At 34.1% G+C, this 19,483-nt stretch overlaps 1 protein-coding gene across 6 annotated transcripts in view; it reads right to left on the bottom strand.

The window, feature by feature from the left end:
• USP15 (ubiquitin specific peptidase 15) overlaps window positions 1-19,483 on the bottom strand; it is a 127,820-nt gene that overhangs the window by 2,863 nt on the left and 105,474 nt on the right. For 4 of the 6 annotated variants that reach the window (XM_027106875.1, XM_027106877.1, XM_027106879.1 and 1 more), the window contains 11 exons: window positions 19,189-19,413; window positions 11,765-11,848; window positions 11,580-11,674; window positions 11,291-11,482; window positions 10,266-10,381; window positions 9,811-10,083; window positions 9,363-9,433; window positions 8,903-9,018; window positions 8,138-8,287; window positions 6,033-6,136; window positions 2,649-2,737 (listed from right to left, as the gene is read on the bottom strand). In XM_027106875.1, the coding sequence (XP_026962676.1) occupies window positions 2,649-2,737; window positions 6,033-6,136; window positions 8,138-8,287; window positions 8,903-9,018; window positions 9,363-9,433; window positions 9,811-10,083; window positions 10,266-10,381; window positions 11,291-11,482; window positions 11,580-11,674; window positions 11,765-11,848; window positions 19,189-19,413 (1,515 nt within the window). Of the gene's footprint in view, window positions 1-2,648; window positions 2,738-6,032; window positions 6,137-8,137; window positions 8,288-8,902; window positions 9,035-9,362; window positions 9,434-9,810; window positions 10,084-10,265; window positions 10,382-11,290; window positions 11,483-11,579; window positions 11,675-11,764; window positions 11,849-19,188; window positions 19,414-19,483 lie in introns of those variants that run through there. The other 2 variants (XM_027106878.1, XM_027106880.1) reach the window with 2 other exon arrangements.

The following is a 19,483-nucleotide window of genomic DNA, read 5'->3' as shown; positions in this document are numbered from 1 at the left end:
TATCTTCCCATAGGTGACTCATTCGAAACTATGGTTTTAACTGCTACCTAAGACAGACAATTCAGATTTATAACTGAAGCCAGATCTCACCCTTGAGTTAACTCACCTTAGTTCTATTAGTTCCATTTCCAAATGGAAATTTCCACATAGCTATTATACATGTATCTCAAACTTCACAGCAAATTTTCTTCCTACGTTTACTACCTTAGTGAATGTTGACGAGTCATCTTCATCTTCTCCCTCTCTACATCTTTATATCTAATCTTAATCAAGTTCTATTATTTCTATCCATTAAGTAGCTCACAAATCCATTCTCCCTTTGTCTATATACTTACTACCACTACTTTAAATTTAGAAGCTCTTGTTGCTTAACTTACATGACAGCCTCCTTTCCTCTGGAGACAATAATGACCTTTCTGCTTCTTTACTCAGTGCCCTCCAACCTGTCTTCTAAAGTGTTTGTAAGACATGTTAAGATGCAAATTTAATAATGTTCTTCTATTACTTAACAACCATCCAATACTTCTTACAAACTTTAAGAAAAGGTCTAGGGCTTCCCCAGTGGTGCAGTGGTTGAGAGTCCGCCTGCCGATGCAGGAGACACGGGTTCGTGTCCCGGTCCGGGAAGATCCCACATGCCGCGGAGCGGCTGGGCCCGTGACCCATGGCCGCTGAGCCTGTGCGTCCGGAGCCTGTGCTCCACAACGGGAGAGGCCACAACAGTGAGAGGCCCGCGTACCGCAAAAAAAAAAAAAAAAAAAAAAAAGGTCTAAACAACGAAAAATGTCATCTTTCTTGATCTGAGTGCTAGGTTTAGCCCCAGCCTAATTTCTGCTCCATATCCCCAACAAGAGTCTTTCCTTTCAGTAACACCAAATTATCTGCTGTTCCCCTAAATGCTATATTCTGTCATGCCTCCTTGCTTTTGTAGGTACTGTTCTTTTTGCCTAGAATACCTTTGCATCTTTTGTCTCATTTACCACTATTTGTATCTGTAACTCAGGTCAAACACCACTTTCTCTATGCAAACTTCCCTGCACTGGCCCTGTCTCCTTAAACCCCAAATCAGTTGAGACAGATGCCTCCAACCTATACAGCCAAGATACTTAATAGTAATTATCATATACAATTGTCAATTCATTTCTCATCACCTTTAGATTGTAAGCCTCTTGAAATCACAGATAGCTGTCTTTTAACCTTGTTTAGAATAAAGCGCTATATATAGAAGGTACTCAAGTACCTGTTGACTAAATGAAGAATTGTCATTGTTAAAATGTAAGGTAACATCAAATTCACTTACTGTATATAAACAAGATATATTATTTATTTGAAAGCAAGATTAGGGCAGTGTTGTCAAATAGACTTTGAAGGACAATGTAGGCAACTTCAGGATGTTTTGTGTTGGTAGATTAAAAAGGAGAACAGAATTGAAAAGTGAGGGATATGATATGAAATTAGAAGTCTAAATATAAACTGAAAATGTAGTTAACTTAGGCATATACACATTTTAAAAAATATTAAAATATTAAGAGTTCAAAAGTCTTTGTTCTTTGTTACAGCTGTAGGGAGATAAGCAACGGTACATAATTTAATATATAAATATATATAAATTATATACACATATATAGATAAAAATATGAAACATCTACAGAGAAACAATTCCAAATAATTTCGTATCTGTTCATCCAATGACCAATTAAAACTATGCCAGTAATTGGGCTCAGAAATTTATTAAATTGAACAATTTTAGTTGAAGACCTTTAAAGCATTATAAACTAAAAAAGTAAAAAACTAGTCTCTGCCCTCAAGGAATATATAATTTGAATCATGAAATAAAGTAAAGCAGTCAGTGCTCCCCCAACATCACCAGAAAACCTCTGTATAGGAAATATCATCACATAAGCAAATACCTTAATTCTCATACTTTATAATACTGTCATCAATAAGTAAAATATACAGAAAGGCAAAATTTATAGAATAATAAATTCTTATCAAGCAATTCTTAGTTTTCTTCTTAGAACATACCAGTCGTCTGTTCATCAATCCATATCTGATAATAAAAATGTGCTCTGATGGGAAACAAAACAAATGCCAATATTTTGGCTCCAGCTGTGGCTGATAAACTGATGCACGTGTGACTAGATGTTAACTTCCTAATTTTTCTACTATTCAGAAAACATCAAAGTAACAAATACACAGCATTAACTTTTTTAAAATCTGTAATTTGTTTTATATAACTATATCATTTTGAGTTTGAATATGTAATTGTCAGAAAGGATAAGACTTTAAAAATCTGAGGTATGGTAAGGCCCTTAAAGATTTGTTTTTTTTTCTACTTTAGCATTCTGACTTTAAGCAGTCAACGTCTAGAATGTCTGAGCCTATTTTTCAGGGGAAAATGTAATATTTTCATTAGAACTCTCCAGTTTTCATGTTGAAAACCAGAAAAATTTTCATGTTTCAACTTATGCTTCTGTTAGTGGGCAAATTTAGTAGACAGATTTCCACTTAGAGGACAATTTTACATTTCTTTAAAGCAGAGCAAGTCTCTCACCTATTAGAATTGCTAGAATATAGACTATAGTGTTCCATGGGCCCCTTTTAAAACAGTAGATTCCTTGATTTTCAGGAATAAAAGACACACTTACCACAATCTGGTCTTCAGATGCAGTTGAGACACTACTGTCATCAAAGTAGTACCATTTTCCATCATCTTTATTTTTTGCGAAAGCAGTATCTAATGAAAAAATATAATCGCTTCTGTGACTTAAATGAGCTGTGGTTTCCTGGGAGGGAACCCTCAAAACTTTAAAACCATCTAATATAGGGAATACCTATTAAAATTACATGATAATCATCTATATAAGACCTGTCTATCATGTATTTAACTGATTCCAATGATTAAAGGTTTTTAGAATAATTTCCTACAAACTAGAAGCCTACGATACTTTCATATAAGTTGAAATATGTGACTTTTTTCGTCCCAGGGACAAACAGGACAGATTTATTATTTTTTAATTCACAGAATAACAATACTAATGACAATAACTTGTGATTAACATTTATGTAGTGCTTCTGGTGTATCAGGCACAGTGCTATGCACTTTACATGTATTATCTCAAAAGAAGGTACTATGATTACTATTCTTCTGATTTTAGAGATGGGGAAAGGGAGGCATCAAGAGAAGTTTAATTTGTCCAACAGTATAGCGGTTAGGTAGCAGAGTCAGGATTTAAACTCAGGCCTGTTTCTGATTCCAAAGTTTGAATTTTCAACCAAAATTTAAATTTTCTATGACTAATATTTTTCCAACAATATTATCTCATTGATTTGTAGAGGTTTTTACACCAGAATCTTTTCCAGTCTTTAACAAAAGTACAGAGCAAAGGAAAGGTAAAAAACGATCAATTGATCTGCACAAATTTTAAAGATCTACTTTATCTTTAAGTTAAAAAAAAAAATGCCCACTGCTCCCATCCATACTTTGTATAAACTATCCAGTAACTGAGGAAACAAAGTTGCAAAATGTACTCAAAACAATTATTTGCTGTCATAGTTTCTAAAAAGTGACTTTATAGGCTTTGTCTTCTGAATAGTTCTACCCCTCTTAAACAAAATTATTGTTCTTTTGGGTGGAGCCCAATATGGATTATAAATTTGTCAATCTGAAATCAAGACCACCACACTCCCAAATTTAAAGAAACATATTTTCAGACCAATAAGTCTGAAAATAAAAAGATAAGATTTAACAATAATATAGATTTATAAGAGACAAATCTAACAAAAAGGCACACAGAGTTTGCAAACGAAATCATGGTATCAAAAGAAAGCTAAATTAATATTTGTAATTCTGAGAAAAAGACAAAACGAAAAATGAATATCAAATTCTGGTAAAAGGAACAATAGAGAAAGAAGAGCTACCCATTTTAAACATAAATGCAACTAATAATGCAAAAGAATTAATAAAACTGTTAGAAGAAACAGATAAATCAACACTTCAGTAGGAGTCCTGACAAATTCCTCTCAGAAAAAGAATGAACATCAAAAATAACCAGAGATAGTAATGATTTGCATACAACTGATCAGATTAACTGTAACGGAAATATAGAACTCTATGCTTAAATGGGGAATACGTATGCTTTTCAAGTACACAAACATTTAAGGAACAGACCATATATTAAGCCCCATGGAAGCCCTAATAAACTCCTAGGATTAATATAATATAGATAATGCCCCTAAATGCTATGAAATAAAATTAAAATTAAGAAACAAAGGACAGCTTTATAAAACCATATATTTGAAAAAGCATATGATGAGATAATCTTGGGATAATCAGAAAATTATAAAGGAAACTAAAGACATATATAGAATTGAAAGACAATGAATACTACATTTCAATATTTATGGAATAGTGATAAAGGAATATTTAAAGGGAAATCTACAGCTTTATTTATAGCCTTCAATAGAGGGGAACAAAAGGAAAACAAAAAGTTAATAAGCATTCAACACAAGAAGCTGGAAAAAGAGAAACAGAGCAAACCCAAATTAACAAGAAGAAAAATGTATCAAAGGGAAGAGAAGAAATCAATGAGATAGAATACATACATGTATAACAATAAGAAAAATGTAATAAAATAGAAAGCTAATTCTTTGACAGGACAGAAAAGAACAAAAAAGGGACAAAAATACAGCACAAGGGCTTCCCTGGTGGCACAGTGGTTGAGAGTCTGCCTGCCGATGCAGGGGACACAGGTTCGTGCCCCGGTCCGGGAAGATCCCACATGCCGTGGAGCGGCTGGGCCCGTGACCCATGGCCGCTGAGCCTGTGCGTCCGGAGCCTGTGCTCCACAACGGGAGAGGCCACAATAGTGAAAGGCCCGCGTAACGCAAAAAAAAAAAAAAAAAAAAAAAATACAGCACAAGAGTATTACAAACAACTACTCTCAAATATATTGGAAAACATATATTTTTAGAAAAATGGAGAATGCCAAAATGTACACATTTTGGAAAAAGAAAACTGAATATACTTCAGTAAGCATGACATAAATAGAAAAATTTATGACTGTAAAGCCCAGATAGTTTTACAGGTGAATTCTACTAGACTTTCATGAATAGTTAATTCCTATATTATACTAGCTGCCCCAGGAAATAGAAAAAGTGTAAAGTATCCCAGCCTGTTTCATTAGGCTAGACTGTAATCTTGATTCCAAAGTAAGAACAATATAAAAAAATTGCAGTATCATTTCATTTATGAATTAAATTTTAACAATCCTAAATAAAATCAGCTAACCAAATCCAACTGGGTATACCAAAAAGTACTTCAAGACTAGGATTTATCCCAGAATGCAATGCTGGTTCAACAGAAAAACCTATCAATTGGAGAGCACAGACTGGTATAACCGTCCTGGAGAGCCATCTCACAGTACTTTACTCTATAACCCAGCAATCTTACATCTGGGTATGTAGCTCAATGAAATTCTCATGTAGGAGACCATAATGATGTTTATTGCTCTTGTGGTGGTAGAAAGTTAAAGGTAATTTGGATGTCCACCATGAAGCGAATAGAGAAATAAAATATGGTAGATATATAAATCATGAGTGGTTAGAAGCAATGAATTAAATTGACACAAAGTAATATGGAGAAGTCTTAAGTGTCAAGAGAGAAAAGTAAGATCCACAGCAGAGTAACAATCATGTAAATTAACAATGATGCACGATTCAGGAGAGCTCATACATCAAACAAGTTAGAAACGGAAGGGGAAGGAGAATGGGGAAGGACAGGAGCTCTGAATGGACCAGTGTTTTCCTGTGCTTTGAACTATGGAGTATGATTAACTCAATCCTCTACTCTTGATGTTAAAAAAAAAAAGGTTCAAAAGCTGATTCATTCATTAATCAATATCTATTGAATGACTACTATATGTAAGACACATCTCACATTTTCCCTTTAAGAAGTAATAAATACCTTAAGGAAAAAAGTCTGGAGTTATCAAACACCATGATTTTAGTGAAACGGTAAACTATCAACTTACAGTGTCCTCCTCCCATCCCTCCATAGTGGTTGGAAACAGCAATCAAATTATAGCGGCAAGGACCTGCATTTGGGTTAATTAGGAATTCCGACATATCCAAATCACTGTTTAAAAAAGAGATCAAGTTAGTTTTATGTTTTTCCCTAAATGTAATGAATTCTACTCTCCTTTGTCAGTGTTGTTTGACTCTCATTTAAGTGTATTCCCATCTATCTATCTCACTAAAGAAATTACTAAGAGCCAAATAACTTTATAAAACAAATTATATAAATACCCTTGAGATTTGAATGTTTTGGCAAAAATTTTCTTAGGGATTGAGAATTTAAAAATTCTCCAATGATTGTTGTTATTCAGATTAATGTTTTCATGCTAATACATTTCTCTCTTAGTATATGAGGAAATACAGACATCACCATTTACCATTTGGGTTCTTTTATTTTTTAAAGTCATTTTCAGAAATGATTTATTTAAGGAAGAATAAAGGGACAGTGAAAAACAACTTTTTTTAGAAATTTTATCATAATTTAAATATAAGTATATATTTAAATATAACCCCAATATCTATTCTATATTTTTCAGGTTTTGATGACCTCTGTAACCTAAACGGGTAACATTCTCTGCAATACAACCCACTGTTTATATAATCTAGCATGCATGAAACTGGAATATGACCATTTTATAGCTTATCATTATTTCTGGTTATTCTTCTTGTATTTACATAATTAAAAAGCAATTATGATTCTAAATTTCAAATACAGCTCTAAAAGGTCCTAGCTTATGATTACTTTTGTTTCATCTTGTACTCTTGAAATGCTGTATTCTTGAAAATGCTGTATTCTTGAAAACTTTGATGGCTCATAATTTTGTTTTGTTAAAGAGAAAATTAGCATTTTTTGTTCTATGATTGCAAAACGTTTTCAATTTTAAATTTATAAACACCAATTAGAATAAGCAATCCAAAGAATGTTTTCAATATTACATCACCTATTTCCTTCTAATCACCTCTGCATGCACACACACCTGCCTTCAGTATTTGTTTACTTACTAACTGTATTAAGTAAATTTGGTGCACAAATATCATGAAATATGAAAGAATACTACCAATTTTTTTTTAGTGAAATGGGAGAGTAGCATGTTCTTGTCACAAGATAGCGTGTGATAAAGTCCTGGACTCCATGAATGAAGATACACTATTCCCTTTTTGTCCTTCTGAATTCTCAATTATGTTTAGTGAAAGCTTAAAAGAAAAACAAAAAAGGCTACCAAGATGCTGTCTCCAGACTTCTTTACACATTTTTACAAATAGGATGTCATACTCTGGATGCTGCAATAAGAATACTGAAGGATGACAATAGGGATGACTTACTACACTACTGCATCATCCTCCTTCTAAGCAATTCCATTATTCTGTTTTCACATTAGTCTTTTTAAAAAAGCATTTAGAAATAATTGAGGATTAATGATGAAATAAGTCCTGGGAAAAAGAAAATCACTAAGATCCCATGAAGTATCTTAGATTTATAAACAGGGCCAGTGAACTCATAAGATAATGTAACATAGAAAGAGTCTTACTCTGTTTTTTTAAAAAATATATTTTCTCTTTGATCTTTGAAAGATCTCTTAAGAAGGAATAAAAATTGTTACCGATCCACACAAATTGTCAGAAGTACCCAAAAATACACTCAAAAACTGAGATTGGACGCTAAAAAAACAAATGAGCAAATATAACAAAACAGAAACAGACTCACAGATACAGAGAACAAACTGGTGGTTGCCAGAGGGAAGAAGGTGGGGGAATGGGTGAAAAAGGTGAAGGAGATTAAGAGGTACAAACTACCAGTTATAAAATAAGTCAAAGAGACTTAGTATATAGCACAGAAAATATAGTCAGTAGTATTATAATAATTTTGTATGCTGTGTAAGGTATAAAAACATCAAATCACTATGCTGTACACATGAAACCAATATAATATTTAAAGTCAACTATATGTAAAAGTAAATAGACAAAAAAAAAAACAACCCCCTGAAGTTTGTGTGCAAAGTTACCTAATGTCTAAAAAAAAGCTAGAGGTGCCCAATGTTTATGAAGCACAATCAGAACTTACTTGATAGGAAAATCAACTAAGGTATCCAACTTGTCTCTCATGTATCGACTGTAAGAAAATCGCTTGAGATGTACCACAAGTACTGGAGGCAGGGACCATAAATCTAATTTCTTTGTGGCTTGCTGATGTTCTTTACAATTTGGACAATACCTAAAAATAAAGAGAAATATTTAAAGCTTGTTAGAGATAATGTTAGAGGTAATATTAGGTAATGCCTAATATATAACAGATAGGAACTTCTATTTTTATCATCAATAGATTTTCCAAATAGATTTAACTATTAAAAATGAATATGTAAATAAGTATTCAAAGAAATAATGAGGGCTAGATTATTTACATTACAGTATGCTAAAAAGACATGGATGTATTATAAAACTGTGCTGAGATACAGGCATTAGAAAAATCTCAAAACTTCTGGACTCTAATGGGATTAGTAATACCACAAAACATATTGTGATTTTCCTAAAAAAGCTTCTCTTGAAATAGCTGCACAGCTAAAAGTTCTTGGGAAAATGTAACTAAAATTAATTATTCACAGTAAAATGGCTATTATGGAAAATATAGTAACAAAATTAAAGCTTAACATTATAATAATACTTTTAAAGACATTTTCATCCCTCTTAATACATTAGCAGATAAAGAAATGCTTATTGTTAAAAATATCAAAAGGAATTTAATTATCACTTTTTCAATTTGATGTACCACATACCTCAGTATAAATCCTTAAAAAATAATTAGAAACAATTATTTAATATTGTCTCTTACCAGGGATCTTCAGCACCCAGCTTTTCTTTTGTTGTAAAAAGCTCAATGCAATCTTTTAATTTCACAAAGGGTTTTTTAGGAGGTTTGTATTCCACACTTTCATGTTTTTCAAAATCCTAAAGAGAAGTATTTCTTGAGTTAAGAAAACAAATGAAACAAAACTCATTTTAGTGATACCATATTACTATGAATAGTAATGAAAAACTCCTAAATGTTCTCAAAAAAATCAAAGCATATTTCAGCTGAGATTTACACTACACTTCTAATAATTCCTGTATACACACCTATATGGACAACCAGGAAGTTTAAACAGAAAGCAGTTTCAAAACCAACAAGCCTTTTCTCTTTTAGCACATAACCAATTTTTTACTGCAAAATAAACAGCTGGTAGAAGCAAAAGAGTGTAACAAAACAGTGTGATCAACAGGGAAAGATAAAGAAGGAATGATTGATGACTTACCTCAGCAGCATTTTCATCAAAATATCTTTTTTTCAAATCAGGATCCCAATCCAAAGCAAGAAAAGATCTTTCTAAGGTGGAAAACATATTTTTTCTTTAAGATTTAATATGCCTTAATGTTAAAACGAATATATTTTAATGTTAAGATATATACCAGAATAAACAAATAGCAGTCTCTTCTACTTGCACTAGGTGATCAGGGTAAATAGCTGTTTCCAAGCCATTAAGATACTTTAGAGCTAAAAAAAACTTAAGCATAAGTCCAACCTTCATTTAATAAACACCGACATGTGTTTTAGTATACTTAGAAATGAAGGCTTTTCATTTAAAAATGTAGATAGATACATAAATGTTATTTTTCATGATAGTGTTGAATTTCATGGTTTCACCTAAAAAAAGTAACACGCGCTCAAGTTTAGTGTTTAAGCCATTTTCCACAAATACTTACCATCTAGCCTAAGCTGCCTATCATCAAATCTTATATGCCTGGTATCATCTTTGATGTAGTTGATATCAGTATTGCCTAAGTTGTTGAACTGGAATGTAAACAATCGTTTTTTGTGTCCCATGAGTTGACCTTTGCAAGTTTCCTCAGTACATAATCCATTTTCAGAATCATTATCTCCTCCAACTGAATCTTCAGACTGACTGTTTTCATTCTCAGAGGGAAGTTCTTGATCCTGGCTGGATTCATCATCTGGCTCATCTGTTTCCATTTCACCTAAAATTAGATATTAGAAATCTTTAAATAAACCCAATGTTACATTTGAAACTTATTAATACTAACACTATTTTTCCCAGGCTTGCAAATATTGTTTAGTTCCTTAATCCCCATCCTCTTAATTTTTCTCTGCAGCAATAACCCAAGTGAAAAGTTTTTACAATTTAATAGGGAAGTCTTACTTGGTGAGCCTTCTTCATGTATGCCATTTGGGCCATTCCCATTAATATTTTGGTCCTTACAGCAGTGTAGGGATCCTTCGGTTTCTTCGGAGTCAGTAGATATTTTGACATATCGGCTTAAATAAAATCAGAAATCAAACAAGTTCAGTCCTATAAAGGCAAAAACTTAAAAAAAAGTTTTTCATTCTTTTAATAAAACAAAATCTCTAAATACAATTAACAGTGGTCATTAGTGGATTCAATGATAAATTCAAACTCAAGATATGATACTGTAATCATTTGTGTTTGGCTGTCTTTATAAAAATAAGTTAATTTGTTACTTCTAGGGTTTTAACATCTTTCTTTTATATGTTAAAAGTTTGTGGCAAATAATTTCTTGACATAAAATTATTTTATAAAGATCCTCATTTAGATGATATATATATATTATTGCTAAGACCACTTATAGTTTGTAATGTCATCTTTATGTATGGTTTATGGGACTACAATATTAAAATAGGTATGCAAGAAAGAAAACTAAATATGTTAGCTATAAAGGATAAAAGAAAGGGAGCAAATGGCATTCTTGATTACGTTATAATTCAAATCAAGGTTTTAGGAAAACAAAAAGGTGTTGCCTTGCAAAAGGATCAACCATGAAAGTTTATCCTTTTAAATAAAAATATTTATTAGTATGAGTTCTTGTTATCAGTATGAGCACGGTGTATAAAGAAATGAAGCACATGACATTTGTTATGATTTCAGAATGCAAACATGATAAATTCCTATTTTCTTCCAACTGTAAACTTTTGGTGTAAAACAACTAAAAGAATTTATGCTTCCTGGGTTTAAAATTACCTCAGTAATGTAGTTTACATGATCAAGAAACTGGATTAGACTATAATGTGATTTCTTACGTTGCTACCCATCTAAACAAAGCTGAAATAATATAGACAACTAATTATATTCTGATAGTACCTTGCATGTTTACCTTTATTAGCTATTTAGTATTTTATTTTGTTAATGTAGACTTGTTTGGCACTTACCACATTCTCACAAGCAGAAGATTATAGAGTTTATCTTCAGTGTTGTTTCGTGGTACAGCCATAAGAAAAGGCTGACCAAAAAGTGAAGAACCAGTATGGTGGGTGTAACTTGAGTGTCTAAATTTTTCTCTCAGGCAAACAGGAATAATCACATGCTCTGTATCTTCTGTTCTATTGATGTTAATCTCAAACCTACAAGGATAAAATTGACTATAAACTCTGAAAATTTTATGATATTTCTTTTCAATTTTTTCTCAAGTAATATTTGCACAATAGATTTCATACTTACACATAAATATCATCCCGTTCCATAATACTACTAAGGTTTTCATCCATTGCAAATATTCTGTGAAATCTATGATTGTATATATCAGTAACTATCATCTAAAAGGAAATAAATTTCTATTAAGCTGGTTTTACAACAGTGAAAAACTAAATTCCAACTTACATACTTTAAACCCAGAAACATCCTACCTTATCTGCAGGTACTCCTGACAAAGCAGACAACGCTGTACAAAGATCAAGTATGTTTCCAATTTTGGGGACAACCACTTTGTACTAAAAAACAAAAAAAAAATAATACATTTATTACTTTGGAAAATATTCACTAGGTGAGATGGACCTTTTGGTTGCTTCCTCACATTCACGGTGGCATCTGGCTCACTGTGTCTTGTCTCCAATCTTGGCATCATCCTGGGTGACAAAGTCCACATGGATCGTTTATCTTATTGTTCCCTGACTCCTCAATTCAAAGACCTACACTTGCTTCAACTGTAGTTCACTTCTTGGACCTTGCCATCTCCTGCACCACTTCTGACATCTTAGACTCTTAACTGTTTAATCACTATTTACTTTTCCTGGAAACTCATTCTTTCCTATTCTTGGCTTGCACTGAGATATCTAGTCCTTCTAATTCTCAATTTTCTCCTAGTTTATCAGCTCCCTACTATGTCCATGCCCTTCCACCCCCATGATTCATCCCTTTAACCACTCATTGCAAAAACTTTAATTACTTTGTTATTCAGTTTTATTCCTGCTATACTTTCTCAGAGTTGTTTAGATTGCTGGAGTAAACTGCTCAACTTCAGAGACTGGTGTACTACAGACTCACAGTGCTCAATCTCAGCTGATCCTTCAACACCAGCCAGAAATTCTTCTGTGTAGCCTTTATTCGCTTATTCTCTTATTTTTCTCAATAACTATTTAAAATCTTCACCATTTCTTAGGCTTTTAATTTTACCACTTCTCCCCTCACTATCAGCAGAATACCTATTTCACTGAGAAAAATATAGGCTACTGGATAGGAAAATCTCCAACTTACTGTTCCCCTTACAAACTTGAGTCTAAAAGGTCCTTTTCTCTGTCTCTTTTGACACAAGGAAAGAGAATCAGGTGTTACTCTTCCCCATTCAAGGCTAACACTGGCATCTATCCTTTTCTGCCTCCTCTAGAACAGGGGTCCCCAACCCCCGGGCCGCAGACCAGTACTGTTCTGCAGCCTGTTAGGAACCAGGCTGCACAGCAGGAGGTGAGCGAGCGAAGCTTCCTCTGCCGCTCCCCATCGCTCCCCATCACTCCCCATCGCTCACATTACTGCCTGAGCCATCCCCCACCCCATCCCACCCTTGCCTCCGTTCCGTGGAAAACCTGTCTTCCATGAAACCGGTCCCTGGTGCTAAAAAGGCTGGGGACCGCTGCTCTAGAACATAAGCCCAGCAATTATCCTTTATTTCATTTTATCTTGACTTATAAAAGCACTGAACTGTATACAAGTCTCAAAAAACAAAACAGTCTCTCACTGTTTTCTAATAATTTTCCACTAATTATCTCCCTTTCTCCTCTGCTTTATAAATAACCTTGTAAAGTAATGTCTACACTGACTATCGTAACTTCTTTATCTCTCATTCACTTATTTATCCACTCCTGGCTTTTGCCTTCACCTCTTTATTTAACCTGTTACCAAGGCTGTCAATACTATCATTTAACCAAATCTTTACCAGTCCTTACTTCATTGAACTCTCTGCAGCATTACTGCTGACCACTGCCTCCTTCAAAATTTTCCTCTCCCTCTGACACTACACTTCTTATTCTTTAATGTCCTGGTCACACCTTCTTTTGAGGAAAGAACTATCCTCTAGCATTATCCTTCAGAGTTTTATCCTCAGCCTTCTTGATTCTACATGCTTTCCTTAGACTAGGTGACAATATATCCCAGTTTGCTTTGGCGAGTCCTAGCTTAGCCTGATGTCCTGGTATAATTATTAATATGGCCCTTTTTTTTTTAAAACAGTTCTGATTTAGATGATCATTTGGGTGATCTCATCCTTCTAAGACATTCACTACCATCTTCATAGAGCTCACCACCCAATTTATATCTCAAGCACAGACCTCTCTCCTCTAGTCTACATACATAAAGTCAAGGCTTATTGATATCTCTCCTAAATTTTCCTCATGAATCTCAACTTGTCCAATACTAAACACAGATTTAGGTCATGTTAGGCCAACATATCCAATACTAAAATAGGTTTCTTCTTAAACCTTTCTTCCTGTAACTCCCATTAAAACAAATAGTACCATTCTCTCTCAGTTTTCCAATTCAATAAACTTGAATACTCTTAATACATTTTCAACTCCTATATTCAACTGGTTCTTCTATCTGACTGCCATCCTGACACTTAGCTTAAGAGTTCAAGCCCTTGTCCTCTGTCATCTCCTCACTGCAAAAACCTCCTAACTGGTCTTAGTACATCTGATCTAAGCCCGTCCAATCCAATCTCTGCACTAGCCAGAATGTTCTTTCTGAAATACAAATCTGACCACACAATCTCTCTATACTTAATACACTTTAATGGCTCCTTTAGTCTTTTAGGATGAAGTCCAAACTTCCTATGAAAGGCATCAACGTTCTTTGTGATCTAGCTTCTGCTTACCATATTATCTGCTTGTAGTTTCCAGAAGTGGGCCACATTCTCTTTTGCCTTCAGCCCTTTGTACGTGTCACTCTCTTGTTCTATATAATACTTTATTCCCAACTTTCATGTGATTAATTTTAAAACCTAATCACCCTTCAGGATTCAGCAAAGGCATCATCACCACTTTGGGTAGGTTATTCCTTCTGTATATCCCTACAGCACCCTGTCAGAGCACTTTTCACACTGTATGAAAAGCTTCTTGAGAACAATGACTAGGAACACCCTTGTACTTCCAGCATCTTGCACAGTATGTGAGTCCAATACATAACACATGTTCAACACAATTACAAATAAACTTCCATGACTCAAATCACCTTCAGTGATGGGAAAACTCATCAAGTGGGCTAACCTAGCTAATTCCCTTTTCCTCTAGAGCTGGTTAAAGCACAGTGTTAATGAGGTGATCATTTTGTATTTGAGTTGTTACTGTCTCCAAGAGGAAAAAAAAATCACAATTCCTCTGTGCTGATCACGGCTCTAACCTCCACAAATTTATGTTTCTGGTCACCAAGTGAGAAAAGAGGTAAATTAGTGAAATTCACATTGCTTGAAAAATAATTTATAACCCAAATTACAGAAGACCATTCAACACATACTTTCCAGGTTAATCTGTAATTTGATTTCAATTTGCTTCTACATAATAGATGTTATATTATTGGCATGGGAAAGTACTATCTTTAACAAATGAGTATAGAGAAATAGAGTACATTTATTTTATGTTGCAATAAATTTTTACTCATTTTTTATACTCCTCTCTTATTCCATTATACTCACTGGCATATATTTGTAAAGTTACAAACTAGAGAAGTTAAGGATGTAGTTTAGTATTGCTATACCTTCTCTCCATTGAAAAGAATGTTAAAAATCCTATACTTCTAAACAAGTGAATAAGTGAGTATCTAAAGGATGTGATTTTAGACATGTGAACATATATGCCCCTGGCCAAAAATAAAAGCAGGTATTTATTAACCTTGCTCATGGATAAGGGCAAGTGCCATGTCTCTCTTGTTCTCTAAAATATTCTCAGCACTGCTGGATGAAATACTGACATGAAGATACCAGGTTCAATGAGTTCATGAAGCAAATAGATAAATAGCAAAAGAAATGGGTGAAATTTACATAACTGAGTACATGACTAGTCTCTACCAACTTTAATTATTTTGGATGAAAGTACTAAATTTTTATGAATACTTCATATTCTGTGCCCTGTTGACAGTAAACCCAAACACTTCCACTAAATGAATGGCACGATGACAATTTTGTTCAAAGCATACTTTTCATAAAGATTTCATGAACACTGCTATGGACTGAATTCTGTCATCTCAAAATTCCTATGTGAAGCTGTGACACCAATGTGATGGTATTTGGAGATGGAACCTTTGAGAGATTTAGATAAGATCATGAAGGTGGGGGCCTCATGATGTGATTAGCATCCTTGTAAGAAGAGACACCAGAAAGCTTGTGCTCCCAGTCTCTCTCCCTGCCCTGTGAGGACACAGCAGAGGAGGCGGCCATCTGTAAGTGAGGAAGAGTCTGCACTAGAAACCACCAGTCTGGCTCTCTTGTCTTAGACTTCTAGCCTCCAGAACTGTGGGGAAATAAATTTCTGTTGCTTAAGTCATTCAGTCTATGGTATTTTGTTATGACAGCCCGAGCAGACTAATACAACTAACAGGCTCTAACAAACTGCACTTCTGGCTGGAACCCTAAACTAAGATCTTTAGTAAAGAATCTTCTAAAGTTGGAACTATGTCTGTTTTGTTTACCAGAGCTTTACAGTCAGTAGGTGCCCATTTGAATGAATAAAATTTTTGAACACTTCTAAGTCATGAGGGTTGGGAATACAAAGATATACAAAGTCCTTTTCTTCAAAGAATTCATGGTCTGGGGACAAAAGTTAAAGTAAACCAAAGGTCATGATAAAATTTGGTAAGTGCTATAATAGAAATTAGGGTAACAGGAGGAAGAAAAGGAACGAAATACTTTTATTAGGGAGGGTCAAGCATCAGAAAACGATTAACTGATTAATAAAGGGAGAAAATATAGTGTTTTGCTCCATAAAATATAAAATAATCCAATTATAACACTAGGCAATGGAATCAGGCAGACAACTGATATTAAGGTCTAGCACAGGGCTCTTGCATAGACTAAGTGTTATTTGATAACCTAAACTGTTAAAAGATTAGAACATTATTGAAACAAGTATTTTTAGCCTAACTAAATTTCCACTTCTTTTCCAGGTTCTTAAGATGCCTAAAAATTACAGGTATTTGAATATACCATTATCGAAACCATTTCCTCTAAGATCAGGAACAAGGCAAGGTTGCCCACTCTCGCCACTATTATTCAACATAGTTTGGAAGTTTTAGCCACAGCAAACAAACAAAGACAAAGAAATAAAAGGAATCCAAATTGGAAAAGAAGAAGTAAAACTGTCACTATTTGAAGATGACATGAGACTATACATAGAGTCCTAAAGATGCTACCAGAAAACTACTAGAGCTAATCAATGAATTTGGTAAAGTAGCAGGATACAAAATTAATGCACAGAAATCTCTTGCATTCCTATACACTAATAATGAAAAATCTGAAAGAGAAATTAAGGAAACACTCCCATTTATCACTGCAACAAAAAGAATAAAATACCTAGGAATAAGCCTGTCTAAGGAGGCAAAAGACCTATATGCAAAAGACTATAAGACACTGATGAAAAGAAATTAAAGATGATACAAACAGATGGAGAGATATACCATGTTCTTGGATGGGAAGAATCAACATGGTGCAAATGACTCTACTATCTAAAGCAATCTACAGATTCAGTGCAATCCCTAACAAACTACCAAGGGCATTTTTCACAAACTAGAACCAAAAATTTCACAATTTGTATGGAAACACAAAAGACCCTGAATAGCCAAAAGCAATCTTGAGAAAGAAAAACGGAGCTGGAGGAATCAGGCTCCCTGACTTCAGACTATATTATTAAGCTACAGTAATCAAGACAGTATGGTTCTGGCACAAAAACAGCAATAAAGATCAATGGAACAGGATAGAAAGCCCAGAGATAAACCCACCCACATATGATCACCTTATCTTTGATAAAGGAGGCAAGAGTATACAATGGAGAAAAGACAGCCTCTTCAATAAGTGGTGCTGGGAAAACTGGACAGCTACATGTAAAAGAATGAAGTTAGAACACTTCCTACTACCATACCCAAAAATAAACTCAAAATGGATTAAAGACCTAAATATAAGCTCAGACACTATAAAACTCTTGGAGGAAAACACAGGCAGAACACTCTATGACATAAATCACAGCAAGATCCTTTTGACCCTCCTCCTAGAGAAATGGAAATAAAAACAAAAATAAACAAATGGGACCTAATGAAACTTTAAAGCTTTTGCATAGCAAAGGAAATCATAAACAAGACAAAAAGACAATCCTCAGAACGGGAGAAAATATTTGCAAATGAAGCAACTGACAAAGGATTAATCTCCAAAATATACAAGCAGCTCAGGCAGCTCAATACAAAAAAACAAACAACCCAATCCAAAAATGGGCAGAAGATCTAAATAGACATTTCTCCAAAGAAGATATACAGATTGCCAACAAACACATGAAAGGATGCTCAACATCACTAATCATTAGAGAAATGCAAATCAAAACTACAATGAGGTATCACCTCACACCAGTCAGAATGGCCATCATCAAAAAATCTACAAACAATAAATGCCTCAGAGGGTGTGGAGAAAAGGGAACTCTCTTGCACTCTTGGTGGGAATGTAAATTGATATAGCCACTATGGAGGTTCCTTAAAAAACTAAAAATAGAACTACAGTACAACCCAGCAATCCCACTACTGGGCATATACCCTGAGAAAACCATAATTCATAAAGAGTCATGTACCACAATATTCACTGCAGCACTATTTACAATAGCCAGGACATGGAAGCAACCTAAGTGTCCATCGACAGGTGAATGGATAAAGAAGATGTGGTACATATATACAATGGAATATTACTCAGCCATAAAAAGAAATGAAATTGAGTTATTTGTAGTGAGGTGGATGGTCCTAGAGTCTGTCATACAGAGCGAAGTAAGTCAGAAAGAGAAAAACAAATTCTGTATGCTAACACATATATATGGAATCAAAAAAAAAAAAAAAAAAAAGGCAGGGGCAGGACAGGAATAAAGATGCAGATGTACAGAATGGACCTGAGGACACAGGGAGGGCAAAGGGTAAGCTGGGATGAAGTGAGAGAGTAGCACTGACATATATACACTACCAAATGTAAAATAGATAGCTAGTGGGAAGCAGCTGCATCGCACAGGGAGATCAGCTTCGTGCTTTGTGACCACCTAGAGGGGTGGGATAGGCAGGGTGGGAATGAGATGCAAGACGGAGGGGATATGGGGATATATGTATACATATAACTGATTCACTTTGTTATACAGCAGAAACTAACACAACATTGTGAAGCAATTATACTCCAATAAAGATGTTAAAAAGTAAATATACCATTATCTTATCATTATATGAATCAAAATGTATAGCAAGTATTAGTTTCTCTTCCAACAGCCAGTAGGAAAAATATTACAATGAACATTAAAGAAAGTTCAAGTTGGAAAACTGGGAAATTACTATGTTATTAATCTTTGTAAGCTAATATTCATACCAATATTGTAAAATCAAACCACCTCTCATTTTTCTTTGATAAGAAAAAGTCTTTGAGAATTTTGTTTTTACATGACAAATAATGGTACTTTACACATCCCTCACCCTTTCAAGGTTCTGAAAAGTTGTACTAATTAGTGTATAAAAATCTCTTATGCAAAACAGCTTATTATCGAATTGTACTTGAGGCATAAGGACTCAACACTAATCTTTTATAAAAATAACAAATGCAAAGAAATTAATCACTTCCTACCTGCATAGGTTTCGTAAGTGGATCCATTCTAACTAAATAAACTTCCAAGGTACGTTCCTTTTTCATGGGCAATGGAAGTGTCAAGTAACAAAAAGGATCAAATGTTACTGAAATCTTAGCACATTCAGGACAAACTAAAGTTGATTTAAAAAGGCCATGAAATATATCTACTATGATAGAATCATTTCTTTTTAAATGGTTTTCCCAGGCTTCTTCAGCAACTACCTGTAAGGAAAACAGACACATATTACAAAGAGATACCACATTATTATAACAATGGTGACAATAATATGGT

Source organism: Aethalodelphis obliquidens, unplaced genomic scaffold (genome assembly GCF_003676395.1).
Source record: "Aethalodelphis obliquidens isolate GAN/ISIS:26980383/991018 unplaced genomic scaffold, ASM367639v1 scaffold8, whole genome shotgun sequence".
In the NCBI taxonomy this organism is placed as follows: Eukaryota; Metazoa; Chordata; class Mammalia; order Artiodactyla; family Delphinidae; genus Aethalodelphis; species Aethalodelphis obliquidens.
The sequence above is the reverse complement of the archived record's forward strand: the minus strand, read 5'-3'. Positions and strand labels throughout refer to the sequence as shown.